This window comes from Asparagus officinalis, chromosome 7 (genome assembly GCF_001876935.1).
Source record: "Asparagus officinalis chromosome 7, Aspof.V1, whole genome shotgun sequence".
NCBI classification, from domain to species: Eukaryota; Viridiplantae; Streptophyta; class Magnoliopsida; order Asparagales; family Asparagaceae; genus Asparagus; species Asparagus officinalis.
In genome coordinates, this window is record NC_033800.1 from 145,718,730 (window position 1) to 145,738,724 (window position 19,995).

Genomic DNA, 19,995 nt, shown 5'->3' on the forward strand with positions numbered 1-19,995 from the left:
TCTCACACGAGCGATGAGAAATTCTCACAACTTGACATCAAGACCTAATATGCCAAATCATTTTACTGGATTTTGTAGGTTCCTTTCTGAACGATTCATTATAAAACTTATGCTTATACATCTAATTGATATGAGAACTAGGTACACAATATTGAGATTCTTTTTCTTATTTTCGGTTGTACACATGTGATTTCAAGCCCAAAAAAAAGGAAATAAAGAAACTCAAAACTTTTTCACAGAACAATTCTAATGCATGGTTCTTAAGATATGAATACCACCAGTGAAATAACAAAAGTTCTTATTAAAACAACTAACAAAATATCTTCGCATCTCATTGCAGTTTTAGTGCAAGTTTGCGTTAAGATATCATTTGATAATATCATGCAAAGTGACTTGCAGAATAGACTTCCTTCTTGCTATTGCAATAGAATGTCGATCTCATATTTGAAATTACTATAGATGAACTAAATTAGAATTTTTCTATGGATGGTATTGAATATTTCCTATGGATGGTATTTAACATTTCCAGCAAGGCAAAAACATGGGAAAAATTGTCCAATGCAACTTCTGGCAGCATATTTTCTCACAATCAACCAACTAAGATACCCTTAAAAACAAGAGAAAAAGCATCTTCATGAACTGGAAAATGATGCAAGTTAGTTCATAAAATTACATGAAGTTGCACATCAGGAACATGCAAAATATTGCGAGGCAAATGTACATACCTCTGATAAGCAGTTGTGTGAAGTAAGTTGAGCAACTCTTTCCATCTACATGAGTCCAGCGCTGCAAATACACAAAAGAACAGGTAATGAGCTATAATAAAAGTTCACAAGAGCTCTAATAAAAGTTCACAAGGAAGAAAAAATATATCATTGTCTAGACAAGATATTCACCTCAAACTTTTCAGATTAAAGTTGGTCTCTGAGCAACAGAAGCTAGGCCGGATATTTGTCATGAATGAAGTACCTTAGATTTAGAAGCTTCTATGCTTAACTCATGGATGAAAATAATACACTATTTCCCCCATCTTACAAACCAATTAGGACCATATATTTGTATCCCAAAGAATCATATATTTCAGTCAATTATTCTGACATAAGCTGCCACCCATCAGATAACTAGGTGAGATGCACGTGCAATGCGTGTGGTTAAGTATCTTGTTTGTTTCTTTTTAAGTTTATTTCTTTATTGTAACTGAGTTGTAGAAATGTTTCGAGACTTCTACTACAATGTCTATTACAATGTGGTCACAATCAAAATCATGGCATTACAGCAAAGCATAAAAATCAGCAAAATAAAATGAATATGATATACAATCAGCTCTCAATTCACATTTATAACAGCAACAAATCATACTCCCTTTAAAAGCACGAGTTCGGAAAATCTTTTTTAGACAAATATACCCATTTATAGTTTGAACTACCTTATATATAATCAAATTCTAATTTTCAATGGTCAATATTACCCTTCACTATTTTGAATATTTTATTTATATCTTAATTTATCCTAATCATAATCATATCTTATCCTAATCCTATGTGAACCATGTTTAGCTTAACAATTTAAAAAAACTAATATAAATAAAATATATAAAACATAAAAATGATATTAGTTTGTTAAGATAAAAAAATTACAAGCAGATAACATATTATAATACATGAAGTATTGCAAAAAAACCATAAAAAGTTTTAAAATTGCAGAAAAGACCCTAAAAAGTTCAAAATTATAAAAATCATCCCAATGTCTCAAAACTTAAAATAAAAAACATGAAATTAAAAAATAAACATCAGTTTGCAAAGAATTTAAAATTTACAGTTAACACCTCAATGTCTCAAAATTATAGAAACACCCTCAAAAGTTTAAATTACAGACAAACACATTAAAATTATAAAACTTTAAAACTTACAAACAACACAGATGAATTCAAGAGATTACCATGATACACCTAAAATTTTTGACATTTAAATTTAAATTTTTTAATTAAGACCCTCAATATCTCAAAAATTATAGAAACATCTTCAAAAGTTCAAATTATAAAAAACCACCCTAAAATTCTAAAATTTGTAAATAACATAAGATGAATTCAAGATATTACCCTTAGACACCTGAAAAATTAAAATTTGCCGAAATTTAAAATTTGCCGAAATTAACCTCAAAATTTTTAAAAAACTCCTTCAAAATTTAAAAATTGTAAAAAAACTCAAAATTTTTAAAATTTTTAACTAGCGCACATCAAATTCGTCGATTGGTAGACCGCTAAAATTTAATATTTTTCAAAATTAATCTATAGTTTTAATAATTGCAAAAGACACCCTCAAAATTTTAGAGTTACAAGAAATATACTAACATTTAAAAAATTACCACCAACACATGAAACATATAATTTACAACTACCAAACTTAAAAATAATTTTTTTAAAAAACTCTTTCAAAATTTTAAAAATTACAAATCACACCCTCAAAGTTTAAAACCACAAAAATGGGCTAAAATTTTAAAACTTGGCAAAGAAAAGTGTAATTGTTTGGTATTTTTCATATATATATATATATTAAAATTTCTAATTTAGGGATTTACTATCCATTTTCAGCATCTAAGAATAGTCTAAGTTGATACTGGTAAACAAAAACAATAAGAATTGATTAAAAACATCCGGTTAATGGATAAAATTTTTAAAAATATTATAGATTAAAAATTATCGGCACTATATAAATTAAAGTAATTTCATATAATTTTAGTAATAAGTTGGGGTAGCCAAAATACATTCGTAACATTAATTGATAGATGTTTAAATCCATAGAAATGATAAAACACTATAATATTATACCTTAGCATTAATTGATTTTAATTTAGAAACTTTAATCTTTGACGTTAATAATATTTATAGGGTAAAAGAATACAAGGAATTACATATGGAGAAACTATTAGAATATTTAGAGATAACTTTAAAAGAATTGAGTTATTTCCATTGCAAATGGGAAAGTGATGGAAATAAATCTAAAATTCAGAAAACGTCAATGAATCACTTGAATTGGCATTAACATAAGACATATCTATTAATGAAGCACTGAATGAGTTACATTAAAAAATAATTTAATAACTTTATCCTAATCAAAGAAAAAATCTCCATGGAAGACATAAGAAAAATTAGTAAGTATTCATAAATTCCATACTGTGTTCTTCAAATTAAATATTAATATTATAATCTAAGAGAAATTGGTAATGAATAATGCAGGTATTTAGTTTAGATCTTTATGGAAAATGACAGGGATAGAGCAAAGGTAATATTATTGAAATAACAGAAATTCTTATTGGATGCACATCAGAAGAATTCATTTTAGAGGAAAATAAAGAGATAGCTTCTAATTTATTTAAGTAATAAATTAGGAACACAAAGAATTTTATATATATGAAATTAATATTTATTCTCATTGAAATAGAAAAAAAATCAAAGTCTATATTTTGAGCAGTTTGTGTTGAACATCATAAGTACATTTGACTTCTTTGTAAAGTTAAATGAGATGATAAAAAATTAACGAGCCCAGGAAAGATAATAGCATAAAAAATACAAAATTGGCCTGATGTCACAATTGACGTAAATGATGAAGACAATACTCTAGAATTGCCCGAGAAATGATAAATGATAAACCTGAAGAAGGATTGATCTTAACTCAATAAAAAATAAAATAGAAGAAATAAAAAACAATATTTTTTGAATATTTTATAGAATAGTTTAATTATTTTGAGTGAAATTAGGAATCTTTAAAAGGGAGTTTCATGAATTTTTTCAGTACTTTTATATTCTTATGTGGATTTTTTTATCATATAAAAATATACTAGAGTTAGCATTAATCTTTAAGTACTTTTATATTCTTATGTGGATTTTTTTATCATATAAAAATATACTAGAGTTAGCATTAATCTTTAATTTATATTTTTTTATGAAGTCTATCATGATTAGGAATAAACTTCATATTCTCTTTTGCATCGTTTTAACATACTTTAAATCAATCATTTTGTCATATTGGTTTTAAATATTCACCTTCCTTATATAACACTATTTTAATATTTTTTACTTTGCAATGCTATACTTTCTCAAATATAGCTTAGTTTCATATCGGTCAAAAATAATATGAAAATTTAAATTATTTTTAAATTATATTTGTTTTTTGTCAATTCATCAACATGAAAATTTAAATTGGGTGTATCTCATTTAAACAAACATAAAAAAATAATTGGGATGTAAGAGTTTAAAGAAAAAAATGAGCACAAACTGCCAAAAATACTTAATCATGGTATTAAATCACGTGCATTGCACGTGTGTAAAAACTAGTCTCTACAAATATAAGAGGATCATTATGTTCAAAGTTGATGAATAATCATCACAAAATCAATGTAGTTTCTAAAGTACATATAGATAATATTAAAATAAATCCACAATACACTAAAACCAGGCATGCCTGTAATACTCGTAAGATCACAAGATTTCGAAGCTACTTTGTTAAATAAAAAATTACAACAATGTTCTTATATGTTCAATTGAATGATTGGCCATGATGGGATCTTATTCCACAATCTCCTTATGATGTAGGGGAAAGCAACTATGTAATCTATGTTACTTTCTGTGCAACATTCCATGCAGTTTTCATCATGACTTACCAATCTTAGCTAAGAATCAAAGTTAGCTACAACAGTAACAGGAAAAAAGATCCCAAATCTATTGAAAAGATGAAGAATAGGAAAACTGGACCTTTTAATGTACAATTCTGCAGCAAGTTGAAAAGAAATAAAGATAAAGATGAATAGGCATGTGACTATGTTCATTAGTTGCACCTTCACCACTTTTCCTGCAAACTAAGTTCCCCATGCAAACATAGCACTAATATTACAAAAGCTTCAACAATTGTTGGGTGTTTAGAACAAACTGCTCGTGTGCTTAGGAAAATAATAGTATAGCTAGAGTTACATGATCATAGATTTATTCAATATGTATAAGTTCAATTATCTTTAGCAAAAAAAAAAAAATCCATATCAATTAAACACCAACACTAAAGATATAGGAGCAAAGAATCACAGATATGCACCTAGTATACTACACAAGAAGAATAACACTTGTTCTTGTATCAAAAAATGGATAGGTAAATTCCCTCAAAAAAATATTTACAAATATAAATATTTACAAATATTATACACAATTCCTCCATATTCAAGTATAGGGAAGAGGTTGATAATAGCCCAACAAAATTCTTCTATGTCGCAGAGAAGTCGAGCTTTTGATCAAAATTTATAAGAATATAGGTAGCTGAAAATCATGTACACAATTATTTAAAAAAAGATAATACAAATCCAAAGCTGATGACGGCTCAAAAACAGCTTCATGCAACAAACACACAAACAAAGAACTTTCGAAGAGTCTCTATCTGGTCATAGCGCATAGAATAATTCGTATACAGAGTATTGAGAATGCAGGAAATGATAGAGGCACACCCTTAGGCACACCATCAACCACAGTCCCCCTCTTGCTACAGTGTAGCAGCCCTACTTGTGCTTTTTTTATTTTTAAAAAAATCACATGTGAGGTCGCTGCATTGCAGTAAGAGGGGGAGTGTGGTTGATGATGTGTCTAAGGGTGTGCCTGTAGCGCCTCCCGAGAATGAAATAGGTGGTCTTAAGTTGCTGTGGGCATTAGCACTGATCTAGAACATAGCCTTTTGCTGCCTTGATGATGTCACCGACATCCACAAGTCATTTCAAATCAATCTAGTAATTAAGCACTATCTTTGTTAACTAGATTAAAATCAGAAAGGATTTATGAAAGGTTCTTTTGTTCATGAAATAAAGGGTTTTATTATTCTGAGGGATCTTGTTATTCATTATATCGTCATAAAGATAATCCCATTTTGGCTCAAATATATAAACATATGTAAAGATAATCCCATTTTGGCGCAAATATATAAACATAGGTTCTGTTGTTCAGGTCTATTAGTAGCTGTCTTCAGTGTTGAATTTATCATCTTCATGTTCTTCTCGATTATTAAACCTACCTGTAGAGAAATTCCAAGATGAAAAAAATGAAAAAGTAATAAAAAAGTAGTAGAAGAAGAATGCTTATACATCTTAAATAAGTTTGTGGATACACTAATTTCAATATAATGTTCATGCAACGCTAAAAATGACCAAGTAACTAAAAAAAGAAAGCTGCCATATGACATCTACAAAATAAAATCTGCAAGTCCACAAGTATGCCATGTGTCACTTTACAACATAAAACAAATAAATATTGAAAAAAATAAACTATATAAGCAGCGTAGGAGCACTTTGAGAGGAGAAAAAAAATAAAAGACTTGAAAAAAGCAAGTGAAAAGTAATTGAATTTAAAATAAGAAAATTGAGGCTGAATGTGGATATGATTGTATCGTATGTATTTGTACTTAACGAGGTATTCCATATGCATTCGTACTAAATAACAAGTGCCTTAATTGACGTTTCAAGGCTAAAACCCTTTTATAGGACCACATAGGCAAAAGAATATGGTAATAAGATCTGAAATTCTTTGCGAACTGTCTTTGTCCTTCAAAGATCACATAAAATCCTGTCATGCATATTTTGGCATTTAGGGGACAGATGAAAAAAAGCGGATAGTTTTTAACAAAAAAAATTAGCTTATGAGATATTAATGAGAAGGTACATACAGAGAATGAAATCCTATCAGAACAGAGATGCTACTACAAAAATCTTCCCTCTTTCTAAATATAAAGATCATCAGGACCGGCGGTCTCCATTCCACTTTCAAAATACGTTGAACTCGGGACATCTATGGCATTAACGGACAAATGTGTAGTTTGAACTGTAAGTCATAAATTGCAACATCAAAGTTGAATAATTCCATACGAATCAACATAAATAAAATAATATTTTGCTCATGCATTTTAAAATATGGACTTGGTGATTTGGAGATTTTAATGTGTCACGGTTCAAATCACTAATCCCAAATCACACCACAAGAAATGTAATATAATCTTTTTCAAGTAAAGAGGAAGCAAAGAGCCAATACATATGTCAACAGCCAAATAACTTCATTATCTTACGGTTCAGAACAAAGAAAGGAGTGATGTCTGTTCCAAATTATTGCGGTTGTCTCAAATTTCTCTCCCATCCCATGGTATATAAATAGCTACACTTTTTTTTGGACTTTGCATGAAGTAGGAATTTTGATTCTACAACAAATCGGATTGTGATCGAATAAGTTGGGCAAAGAAACTTACTGAGATTATTTGAATTTCCTTATCCCATTAGCTAACAACCAATACCATTAGCTAACAACCAATAGGAAAGAAACCACGAACTTTATTAATAAAGATATCATTATTAATTAAGATTAGATTACAATATAACATCCAAAAAGTGTTAAGGGTAAGAGGATTTTGATTTTGTATCAGATAATTTGGATATATTATGATGATATTGACCATGGAAAGTTTTTCCAAACTCGCAATTTTAAAAAAGGTATGATACTGGAATAGTCATGATAATCTCTGAATAGAATGGGAAATGACATAACATGAGTGATATTAGTCTAACTATGCTATTTACTTCAATGTTCTTCTTAGTACCCAAGTTATTTTAATATGCTAAGTACAAAATACCATATTACCACAAAAAAAAGTTAATTATGATTTATAAGAAACCATATTGAACTTAACCACAATTTTAACTCATTCAGACCTCAACAGATTCGTGGGTCTTGGTCTTGGGCACCAAAGATAGCTTTTCCAACAAATCAATAAAATCTGTAATTCAAAAAACCTAAAAAAACATTGATCATCTACTCATCAAAACTCTTGCTTTCTTATTGCTTTGAACACAAGATTAATAGAAACTCTACTCAATGTGTAAAGCCTCTTTCAAATTTGAACAATGACATAAAATCAAAAGAAGGAACAAAAACTATTGAATCAATACACAACCAGTAAAAAAAATTCTATAAAAGCTTTATAGAAATCCTAAACCCACATCTTAGGTTGAATATCTAAACATAAAACTCTAAGAAAACCCAAAACCAACAAACCCCATCACAAATCTTTCAAGAATAGAACGCCCAAAACAAATCAAAATCTAACAAGAAGTGAAAAAAGAAAATGAAAAGGAAAGCATACATTCATTACAGGAACGAATTCCAAAAACTCGACCCATTGGAGAAAAAATCAACCACCACAAAGACGCGAGAAAACTTTTTCGATTCCAGGAAAGGAGACGACTCTTTTTAAGAGTGATGGGGGGCAATTATGTATCTGAAATTGAGGTATTCAATCAATGGTAAAGATAGTTGTGGGTAAATAGTAGTATATAGATTAGGATGAGGATGTAACTAAATTTCTTAATTCTAATAAAATCTAAATACACTTTGTTTCCTTATCTTCATACTATATATATCTAATAAAAATTTATTAATTTCCTAAGCCAATAATGAATTAGTATTTGAATTCCAAGAGTATTTTTGTCTACTAAAATATTTTCCCAAACTCGTGCTTTTAAAGGGAGCATGATCCGTAACCATTTGATATATTTGAAGAGGATCCACCATTGTAATGCAAGGAGTGGCCTACCCAGCATTCATGTTAGGCCAAGATTCATATGGCACTTCACTTGCATCTACATAATATCTGCTTTTCCTCAGTGCTATAAATAATGAGTGATACAGAGAACAATGACATATAATTTGCTTCCTCATCATTTTCTCATAGAGGTCTAAGGCTTCTATAACTTTCCCCCTTTTGCAGTATGACTTAATAAGAATTTGAAATGGCACATGATCTATAGGCAAACTAGAAATCAACAACTTGTTAAACATCATTCCAGCTTCTCGAATTCTCCTCTGTTGACAAAGACCTATAATCCACAGAGTAAGTGAAAATGTCGGGCTGAAACTTCCATATTTTAGGGATCAAAGGATCAACATTATGTTCAGAATTAAATGCAACTCCAATTAATAAGTTATATGTAACTGCATCAGGAAAGATTCCATTATCAAGCATTTTCTTTTTCAGTAACGTAGCTTGTCTAATGTTCCCCGCCTTCACATTAGCATGGATAAGCGCATTGTAGGTGAATACTTTTGGCACCACACCCATTTCCTCCATCATATCTCTAGTGGAATAAGCACCACTAATATCACCATGTCTTGCATAGCTAGTATGAGATTCCAAGTACGACGATCGAGGGTCAACTGATCGTTTAACATCTTATGTAAGAATGAGAAGGTTTCAGTAATGTTACCTTGTTGACAAAGTGCTTGGATAACCAATTTGTATGAGATAGCATATGTTTGCAGACCATAAAGTTCCATCCTATTCACTTGATCTTATTGTGAATGTCACAAGCCTCATGTATGCTTCCTTTTCTAGCAAAGCCGCTTATTAGAATATTGAACGTCACAACATCAGGAAGGAAACACCTCTTAAACATCTCAGAGAAATATCTATATGCTACATTCATATTTTGTACCAAACAAAATCCATTTATGAGTACATTAAATGCAATACGGTCAATTCTTATCCCTTTCTCAAACATCTCATTCCAAAGTTCAAGCGATTGAATAATATCTCATTACCTACAACATCTATCCATTAGAATTGTTGACATAATAACATTCGACTCCTCAAAATGTTCTTCCAATATCTCAACAAGTTTCCTAACATGAATTACTTCATGAAATCCTTTAGTGCACAGAGCATGAACAAGTATATTACAAGTAACAATATCAGGACTAACTCCACTTTGAGACATAGAAGAAACAAGATCGAGAGCCTTATCTAGGTGGTCCTAACGACAGTACCCGTCAATTAGCGTATTATAAGTGACGATATTGGGAAAAACACCAACTTTGACCATCCATTCAAGAAGAAAAGTTACAGTCAACAAGTCACACATTTTACAAAGCCCATTTAAAGGAAATTATGTGTAAAGATCCGGAACCATATGATCCCCCTGCAAATTGCTATGTAGCTCCAGAGCAGCTTTTATCTTGCCCTAACTGCACAACATTATAATCAGCGCACCATCACTATCAGAAGCAAATCTAAAACCACAGTGAAAAACACTCGTCATTCCTTGATGGAAGCTACATCTACTAACCATCTTAAATCCTTCTTTGCAAATTGTATAAAATATGAGAAACTTAAATTCTGAAATCGCTTCACCTCATGTCTCTATGTGGAATAATGGATCGAATTCGGGTCAGGATTAAGGACCCGTATTTTTCTAGTGAGATGCCTTTGTCTCCATTGATTCCCACTGTGTTTCTTCTCCTCCCCGAGCAAAGACTTTTTTAAAACTTTTAGGGTTAGGGTTTATTTTCGTCACCATTAAATCCTAACGTCGACGCGAATACTTACTTTAATAGTTCAATCCATCAAAATCAATACGAAATCTCCATTAGATGGAAGTATGTAATCCCTCGTCCTCATTCTATTTTTATCCCTAATTTTTTCCTAAAACTTAATTGATTTACATCACAAATTTGGATTTCTCAGTCGGTTGCGGCGGGCAAAGAGTTTTGTCATTTGATCCAAATTTTTGCCTCGGATCTCAGAAATCTCCCTATTGTGATGGGCATTGACGATTTCTTCTCTAATTTATTTAATTTCAGACCTCAGTCTCGCCATCGCGGAAGGTAACCATTTAGGGTTTACTAAAGTTTATTTGCATATTGATTTTTGTGCTAAAGTTATCATCTTGAACATCACATTTGTTGTAGTTTTGGTGTTTGGATAATCATGCAACTGATTGGATCTGTGTTGTGCTTTTTGTGTTTGAATAATCGTGGAAATTGTATAAGTGATGCATTGTCACCTTCCGCTATCGAAAACCTAGTAGTTCCGAAGGACGAGGCATATGAAGCTGACATTAGAAAATTGTTTCCGAAGAATAAAGAGAACCAAAATCATGGCGATGAACCTGATCCTCATGCTATGTTCAATGTACTAGATTTGGTTCTTGTGGAGACAATGGAGCGCTTGAAGAAGTTAAGGTTGGTCCGTTGTGAGTAGTCTATTGTACTGGTTGATAATGATATGGTTTCAGTCTTGATCTAGATTCATTCAAGTTTCTCATATTTTATACAATTTACAGAGAAGGATTTAGGATGATTGGTAGATGTAGCTTCCATCAAGGAATGGCGAGTGTTCTTCACAGTGATTTTAGATTAGCTTCTGATAGTGATGATGCGCTGATTAGAATGTTGTGCAGTTCGGGCAAGAAAAAAGTTGCTCTGGAGCTAAATAATAATTTGTAGGGGGATCATATGGTTCTAGATCTTTACACATAATTTCCTTATGAATGGGCTTTGTAAAATAGGTGACGTGTTGACTGCAAATTTTCTTTTTGAACGGATGGCCGAAGTTGGTGTTTTTCCTAATATTGTCACTTATAATACGCTAATTGACGAGTACTGTCGTTGAGACCACTTAGATAAGGCTCTCGATCTTGTTTCTTCTGTCCCAAAGTGGAGTTATTCCTGATATTGTTACTTGTAATCAATGTTACATTAAACGTTGGGCGCTTCTAGGCGTCGGACTTGGCGCCCAGCGGTTAGTCGCCTAGGCGGGCGCCTAAGCGGTTTCTGGGCGGTTTTTTCTTTCTTCATTTAAGTGGTGGTCGATGAGGTTTTGCAGAAGGTCGGAGGAGGTAGTGGAGATGTTCATATTTGGAGGTTAATGGAGTTTGGAGGACATGTAGGCTACAACACATAAAATCACAATCAAGGCCTACAGGGTGCAATCTACGTAAGCAGACAATGCTCCCCTAAACGCTCGTAAAATCTAGGTGAGCAGCCTAAATACCGCCTAGGCGCTAGGCGCTAGTTAGGCGGCCTAGGTACCGTCTAGATCTAGGTGTACACCTAAGCGGACTAGGCGGAGGTTTTTTAAAACAGTGCTTGTAATATACTTGTTCATGCTCTCTGCACTAAAGGACTTTAGGAAGTAATTCATGCTGGGAAACTTGTTGAGATATTGGAAGAACATTTTGAGGAGTCAAATGTTATTACGTTAACAATTCTAATGGATGGATGTTGTAGACAAGGAGATATTATTCAAGCGCTTGAAGTTTGGAATGAGATGTTTGAGAAAGGGATAAGAATTGACCGTACTGCATTTAATGTACTCATAAATGGATTTTGTTTGGTACAAGATATGAAGGTAGCATATAAATATTTCTCTGAGATGTTTAAGAGGGGTTTCCTTCCTGATGTTGTAACGTTCAATACTCTTATAAGCGGCTTTGCTAGAAAAGGAAGCATACATGAGGCTTGTGACATTCACAATAGGATGGAACTTGATGGTCTGCGACCAAATGCTATCTCATACAAATTGGTTATCCAAACACTTTGTAAACAAGGTAACATCACTGAAGCCTTCTCATTCTTATGTAAGATGTTTAACGATCAGCTGACCCCCGATCGTCGTACTTGGAATATCATACTTACTAGTTATGCAAGACATGGAGATATTAGTGGTGCTTATTCCACTAGAGATATGATGGTGGCAATGGGTGTGGTTCCAAATGTGTTCACCTACAATGCGCTTATCCATGCTAATGTGAAGGGCGAACATAAGACAAGCTCTGTTACTGAAAAAGGAAATGCTTGCTAATGGAATCTTTCCTGATGCGGTTCCATATAACTAATTAATTTGAGCCGCATATAATTCTGAACATAATGTTGATCCTTTGATCCCTAAAATAAGGAAGTTTCAACCCGACTTTTTCACTTTCACTATGGATTAGAGGTCTTTGTCAACAAAGGAGAATTCGAGAAGTTGGAATGATGTTTAACAAGTTGTTGAGATATGGTTTTGCTATAGATCATGTGTCATTTCAAATTCTTATGAAGTCATACTGTAAAAAGGGGAAGTTATAGAAGCCTTAGACGTTTATGAGAAAATGATGAGGAAGCAAATTGTATGTCATTTTTCTCTGTATCGCTCATTATTTAGAAGCCTTAGAAGAATTTATGCAAGCTGTTTCCACTAATTTAAGAGAAAATTCAATGTCGTATCATTTTAGGCTTAAGATAGCAATACAACATAGTCCAATCCGCATAGATTTCTTGGGCTTGTGGACACTACTCCCTTAAAATTTCTTAATTTTTGGTGTAGGAGTAAGTTTCTTTAGACAAGAAACAAGCTCCTAAAGCAACTCCAAAGTATTCTTCTGAAAACTTTCCTTCATTCGACCTTGAAGCTCCTACAATCTATAAACCATGCAAAGAAACATATTCCATGTCATTGACTCATAAAGTCACCATCCCAAGTTTAAAAATAGTGTTCCAAGAGAGTAAAAAGGCCTTCTCAAGTAATTATAACCTCCTATAGCTTATAATTCATTCCTTCCTCAAAAAGATCCTTGGTAACTATGTTAACTTCATTCAAATAATCCTTGGTAACTATATGAAGCAATTGGGTGAATTGCGGATAGAACCAATGTACTATCACCCAACCCCCTCTAGTTCTATTGTTGCAGATAGACAATGTATGAAAGTTCTACAAGTCTTTAATCCTCAGACAAAGAGAGGACATTTTTTTTACTAATAGACCTGGTGAAAGAGTCAAAATTTTCACTCTGCAACAATAGAACTGCAGGGGCTCTATCCGTAATTTACCCAAAACAATTTCACATAGTACTTAGGTTACCAGGATTTATTCACTTTTCCAAGAACAAAAAAACCAGAATCACATTAAAAAAGGAATGTTCTCACTTCTCAAAGTTACTACTGATTAAAGGCAACAAATAACATAACAAAACAAACTTTACTCACTTCTTCAAAGTTACTGCTGATTAAAGACAACAGATACATAAGACACAGGTCCAGGTACTAAAACGCTTAACAAGAGTTACTACTAATCAACGCTTAAACAAAAGTTACTACTGACACTAAACAAGGTTAACATAAATGAACAAAAATAGACATACTAACCAAACATAGTTTTTCCATAGACCAAGGTTTTCCCAAAAGCTCCACTGCAGCCAGATAAGTCTTGTTCTCAATTATGAACAATGCCCCCATAAGAACTAGATTCCTGAAGCAAAAGAAATAATACCATTATTACCCAAAGAAACTACCAGAAATTTGTAAAAGAGTTAAATAGAGAACATACAGAAGCGAGAGAAGCTTACATTTTTAAGCTTGTCTCAGCCAAGACTTCAAACACCTCCAATCAACGGCATGTCATCAAAGCTCCAGAGATTAACAGCATCCGAACCATCCTGGGCAAAGAAGCCATCGAAGGAGTCATCTAAAATCACTTGAACATCAGGACCTTGAAGAAACTTTATATAGGACTCATAAGCAGAAAGCTCCTCAGAGAGTTTCATTGCTGCAGTCTAATTAGCTGAAACTCCTTCCACAAAATTGTTCTTCAGATTCTTCTGTGGATTACTATTGTCATTTCTAAAATCCCAGATTCATTTTCTTCAGTTAAAGTAGCAGGAGCAAATGAAGTGATCTCTGGTGCCTTGCTGATCTCATTTCCATAACCAAAATCAGAAAATTCCAAGCAGTTGCTCCCCTGATCAGACTGGAAATTCGAAGAATTTGTGTTTTCCTCGAAGAAACCAAAAGTAGAGTAAAACTCAGGATCGAGATGGAAGTCAGGATTCATGGAAACTCAGGGATTGGAGATTTAAATGATGTGAGTTTTGGTGTTGGTTCATCCTCGGGAAAATTGACTTTAGCTTTTTTGCCTCGGATTTTACGAGCTTCAGCATCATAAGCACGAGCAGCTTCTTCAGCAGTGCTGAATGTTCCTCGCCAAACTCGAACTCCTTTGCAAGGGTCCCTGATCTCTGCAGCCCATTTTCCCCATGGACGCTGACGAATGCCTAAGTACTGGTTCTTCCTCTTTCTCTTTGCAGATTTCTCAGCAGCCCCCTTGAACTCAACAGGCTTTAGAGATTCTATCCAAGCATAAAAGAAATTGCAAACAAATAATCATTCTAATGCTTAAATCCTAGAATATTTGATAACCTACTAAGGGATAAGAAAGAATAAGCAAAATAAAAAAAATGCAACTGCACTAACTAAAAAGGAAATCAAAAGGCTTCATCATCATCATTTGAAAAAAACGTATTGGCCATTTCCCATCAAATGAGTCGATCTTAATTCAGTAAAAGAATGTAACTTCTTAAATAACCTACAATGAACAACGAACAGCTAATCTTTTGCAATTTATGCCCCTACCATAATAAGTAATCAATAGTAATAGAAAAGATGAGTAAAATAATTAATTTCTGCGTACTTTTACCTGCTCTAATGCTTTTTAGGCCTTTTTTAGCCTATTAACTAAAAATTTGCACCCCCATCTTTATAAGTTATAACAATAACTGTTTTCCCAATTCACTATAACCCTAAAAAGAAATATCAACTAAGAACACAAACCAACAGAAAGAGTAATCAAACAAACAAAAACCGTTCAGTCTATAATACTATTACAGTACTCCCACCAAATAGAACCCAACATAAAAATAGAACCAATTGAGGAAAGAAACCCCATCCAATCCCCGAACTAACAGATACCCATTTAAAAAAAAAAATTAAACAGAAAAAACCACCAAAATTCAATCTTTACAACAATTCAACTAATTAAACAAATAGAAAAAAACAAGGACAATGAATACGTTTATACTCAACATTGAACTCAGGAAGCCCATCGAAAAGGCGAAAACTAATTCCAATCATACATTTCTATAACCGTATCAAAGCTTTCTCAAGTAGCCGCATTATAGATCTACAATTTAAACAATGCAACATTCATTCATCGATCATTATGCATTATATCCCTATCAGAATAAGTAAACAAAGATAAGTGCAAAAAAAAGTTCAACTTCTTAAAGTCAATTCCTGCTAACTTTTATCTATTGCAATCAGTTTAGGCCTTTTAGTAAACAAAGAATCATATATTTCAGTCAATTATTCTGACATAAACATCCACCCATCAGATAATACATAAGCATTTAATATCTACAGCAACCAGTCTGTTTGAATAGGAGCCATCATTTAATGCAAGGAGTGACCTACCCTGCATTCATGTTGGGCCAAGATTCATATGGCACTTCACTTGCATCTACATAGTATCTGCTTTTCCTCAATGCTATAAATAATGAGCGATAGAGTGAAAAATGACATACAATTTGCTTCCTCATCATTTTCTCATAGAGGTCTAAGGCTTCTATAACTTTCCCCCTTTTGCAGTAAGACTTTATAAGAATTTGAAATGGCACATGATCTATAGGCAAACCAGATCTCAGCAACTTGTTAAACATCATTCCAGCTTCTCGAATTCTCCTCTGTTGACAAAGACCTCCAATCCACATAGTGTAAGTGAAAATGTCGGGCTGAAACTTCCATATTTTAGGGATCAAAGGATCAGCATTATGTTCAGAATTAAACGCAGCTTCAATTAATAAGTTATATGTAACTGCATCAGGAAAGATTCCATTAGTAAGCATTTCCTTTTTCAGTAACAGAGCTTGTCTTATGTTTCCCGCCTTCACATTAGCATGGATAAGCGCATTGTAGGTGAACACATTTGGAACCACACCCATTGCCACCATCATATCTCTAGTGGAATAAGCACCACTAATATCTCCATGTCTTGCATAGCTAGTAAGTATGAGATTCCAAGTACGACGATCGGGGGTCAGGTGATCGTTTAACATCTTATGTAAGAATGAGAAGGCTTCAGTGATGTTACCTTGTTTACAAAGTGCTTGGATAACCAATTTGTATGAGATAGCATCAGGTCGCAGACCATCAAGTTCCATCCTATTGTGAATGACACAAGCCTCATGTATGCTTCCTTTTCTAGCAAAGCCGCTTATAAGAGTATTGAACGTCACAACATCAGGAAGGAAACCCCTCTTAAACATCTCAGAGAAATATCTATATGCTACCTTCATATCCAGTACCAAACAAAATCCATTTATGAGTACATTAAATGCAATACGGTCAATTCTTATCCCTTTCCCAAACATCTCATTCCAAACTTCAAGCGCTTGAATAATATCTCCTTGCCTACAACATCCATCCATTAGAATTGTTGACGTAATAACATTTGACTCCTCAAAATGTTCTTCCAATATCTCAGCAAGTTTCCCAGTATGAATCTCTTCCTGAAGTCCCTTGGTGCAGAGAGCATGAACAAGTATATTACAAGTAACAATATCAGGACTAATTCCACTTTGAGACATAGAAGAAACAAGATCGAGAGCCTTATCTAGGTGGTCCCAACGACAGTACCCCTCAATTAGTGTATTATAAGTGACAGTATTGGGAAAAACACCAACTCCAGCCATCCGTTCAAGAAGAAAAGTTGCAGTTAACAAGTCACCCATTTTACAAAGCCCATTCATAAGGAAATTATGTGTGTAAAGATCTGGAACCATATGACCCCCCAGCAAATTGCTATGTAACTCCAGAGCAGCTTTTATTTTGCCCGAACTACACAACATTCTAATCAGCGCACCATCACCATCAGAAGCAAATCTAAATCCACTGTGAAGAACACTCATCATTCCTTGGTGGAAGCTACATCTACTAACCATCCTAAAGCTTTCCCTGTAAATTGTATAAAATATGAGAAACTTGAATGAATCTAGACTAAGACTGAAACCATATCATTATCAACCAGTACAAAAGACTACTCACAACGGACCAACCTTAACTTCTTCAAGCGCTCCATTGTCTCCACAAGAACCATATCCAGTACATTGAACACAGCATGAGGATCACGTTCATCGCCATGATTTTGGTTCTCTTTATTCTTCGGGAACAAGTTTCTAATGTCAGCTTCATATGACTCGTCCTCCAGAACTACTAGGTTTTCGACAACGGAAGGTGACAATGCATCACTTCTACAATTTCCACGATTATTCAAACACAAAAATTACAACACAGATCCAATCAGTTGCATGATTATCCAAACACCAAAACTACAACAGATTTGATGTTCAAGATGACAACTTTAGCACAAAAAAATCAATATGCAAAGAAACTAAAATCATATATAATCAGATCAAACTTGGACAATAAATTAGAAATTAGCAAATATATTTACTGAACAGTTTGCAAAACTTCGTTAATTACAGTCTGTGCCGGTCTACCTCTCTGAAATGGCCCCGGCCCGACACCGAGGCATGCTGAACATCGTCCTCCAACTCATGATAACCATCGGCGTTCTCGTTGCCAACCCGTTGGGTTGTAGAAATTGAGGCTAGGGTTTTTACATTTTAGTTGGGTTTTGGCCTTTTGGTTGGGTTGGTCAGCGGTTTCGGTTTTGAAACTTTGGATAGTTTATTAAATTGCGGATATGTGTATATGTAATCGAATCTTACACTCATATTCGTATCGGATCCGTATCCGAAAAAAAATCAGATCCGTATCCGAAATTATATCTGTCCGGTTTTAAAAATGGTTTATCATATATGCATCCGTTTGGATACGGATGCAAATCGGTTTGAATAAAATCAAACCATTTGTGACACCTCCTTCTTTTATTAGTAAGATATGGATCTAGCTTGTTTCTTTAAGATTAGACACGTTAATAACATGTCGATTATATACTTGTACTTTGTTCATATAATATATTTAAATTTCTTCTTTGGCTGTTTGGTTGGTTTCCTACAAACCAAGAAAAGGAAATCCATGTACTTTTTTCATTAAAATATTATTTTTATTCATTTCCATCCCTAAAACTCATCAAAAAAAAAAGAAAATATATACACTTTTATCAATAAAATATTATTTTTATCCATCAACTCATCATATCTCATCTTCTTTTTTACTTTTAAAAATAAACCAAACACAAGAAATGAGTCACATCATCCAACTCATCTCATCTCATATTTAAAAATCACACACATCATCCAATAATATGGTGACAACTCATCTCATCTCATTAACATTTCATTTCCACACATTTCCTAAAAAAACATGAAAATTGATTTCCTTAAGTGTGGGTCACATCATCCAATAATATACAAACAACTCATCTCATCTCATCTATCATCCAATAATATACAAACAACTCATCTCATCTCATCTATTTTCTTATTTTTAAGAATGAACCAAACACCAGAAAGAAACTATTATAGGAAATAGTCTCATCTCATCTATTTTCTTATTTTTAAGAATGAACCAAACACCAGAAAGAAACTATTATAGGAAATAGGTTTCTTATAATACATTTCCTTTTTTTAATCAACAAAACAACCTCAAAACTAGTTTTCTTAAAAAATCACTCATATCATCCAATAATATGGTGACAACTCATCTCATCCCATCTCTTATTCTTTGATTTCCTTCTTTTTTTAGCCAACCAAACAACCATAATACAAGTTTTCCTATTCTTTGATTTCCTATTCTTTAATTTCCTATTCTTTAATTTCCCACTTTTTTTAGGCAACTAAACAGCCCCTAAGAAAAATGAAGCAACGATGCATTCATATTTGGAAAATGATAGGGGCACACCCCCAACCACATCCCAAACCACATCCCCTCTCTCACATGCTACAGTGCACCGGGCCCCACATGGGATTTTAAAATTTTAAAATCTCATGTGGGGCCGGTGCACTGTAGCATATGAGAGAGGGTATTAAAATCCCATGTGGGGCCCGGTGCACTGTAGCATATGAGAGAGGGTATGGTTTGGGATGTGATTGGGGGTGTGCCCCTAGTGCCACCCTTCATATTTTAGTTGACAAAATGACTATATCACCTCAAATTATCATTGAACTCCGAGCATTCTTCCTAAAGCATCAATTTATATATTTTTTCTTCCTTATTCTATGTTTCTTTACCCAGCACGGTCCTTACCAAGGGTGACATGACACACCATTATTACAAAGGGCACTCTGACAAAATCTAAGATGTACCAAGAACCCCCTAAATTTTAGGGGCTTTTTTTTATAATTTCTAGATCTTTTTAAGGTGTTTCTTTTATA

At 33.2% G+C, this 19,995-nt stretch overlaps 2 protein-coding genes, 1 long non-coding RNA gene and 1 pseudogene across 5 annotated transcripts in view; 1 reads left to right on the top strand and 3 right to left on the bottom strand.

Moving 5' to 3' along the window:
- The window catches only part of LOC109848430, a 4,682-nt gene extending 3,263 nt beyond the window's left edge, over positions 1-1,419 (bottom strand). The window contains exons 1-2 of the long non-coding RNA XR_002248788.1: positions 897-1,419; positions 726-786 (exon numbers count right to left, since the gene is read on the bottom strand). This is a non-coding gene — a long non-coding RNA (uncharacterized LOC109848430). The remainder of the gene's footprint in view (positions 1-725; positions 787-896) is intronic.
- LOC109847920 lies at positions 6,854-9,891 on the bottom strand (annotated as a pseudogene).
- Positions 10,439-12,650, top strand: LOC109847921 (pentatricopeptide repeat-containing protein At5g24830-like). The gene is made up of 5 exons (XM_020417153.1): positions 10,439-10,444; positions 10,533-10,672; positions 10,757-11,029; positions 11,131-11,263; positions 11,979-12,650. Exons 1-5 carry the CDS (start codon positions 10,439-10,441, stop codon positions 12,648-12,650), a joined length of 1,224 nt encoding a protein of 407 aa, XP_020272742.1.
- LOC109848429 (pentatricopeptide repeat-containing protein At5g24830-like) lies at positions 14,798-18,242 on the bottom strand. 3 transcript variants are annotated; one of them, XM_020417910.1, is made up of 5 exons: positions 18,157-18,242; positions 17,713-17,907; positions 17,437-17,611; positions 16,073-17,349; positions 14,798-14,952 (listed from the first exon to the last, which is right to left on the bottom strand). In XM_020417910.1, exons 1-5 carry the CDS (start codon positions 18,222-18,224, stop codon positions 14,934-14,936), a joined length of 1,734 nt encoding a protein of 577 aa, XP_020273499.1. In that variant the 5' UTR covers positions 18,225-18,242; the 3' UTR covers positions 14,798-14,933. The 3 variants fall into 3 exon arrangements, with proteins under 3 accessions (XP_020273499.1, XP_020273497.1, XP_020273500.1); XM_020417908.1 differs by having other exon boundaries at positions 16,073-17,611; XM_020417911.1 differs by lacking the exon at positions 18,157-18,242 and having other exon boundaries at positions 16,073-17,611; positions 17,702-17,793.

What these genes read in the sequence shown, in the direction of transcription:
- LOC109847921 (XM_020417153.1), top strand. An exon ending in GAGCGCTTGAAGAAGTTAAG is followed by an intron (nt 11,030 to 11,130) that starts GTTGGTCCGTTG and finishes TACAATTTACAG; the next exon opens with AGAAGGATTTAGGATGATTG. An exon ending in GCAGTTCGGGCAAGAAAAAA is followed by an intron (nt 11,264 to 11,978) that starts GTTGCTCTGGAG and finishes AAAGGACTTTAG; the next exon opens with GAAGTAATTCATGCTGGGAA.
- LOC109848429 (XM_020417908.1), bottom strand. Translation starts at nt 18,224, where the DNA reads ATGGTTATCATGAGTTGGAGGACGATGTTCAGCATGCCTCGGTGTCGG. An exon ending in GCCGGGGCCATTTCAGAGAG is followed by an intron (nt 17,908 to 18,156) that starts GTAGACCGGCAC and finishes TGGAAATTGTAG; the next exon opens with AAGTGATGCATTGTCACCTT. An exon ending in GAGCGCTTGAAGAAGTTAAG is followed by an intron (nt 17,612 to 17,712) that starts GTTGGTCCGTTG and finishes TACAATTTACAG; the next exon opens with GGAAAGCTTTAGGATGGTTA.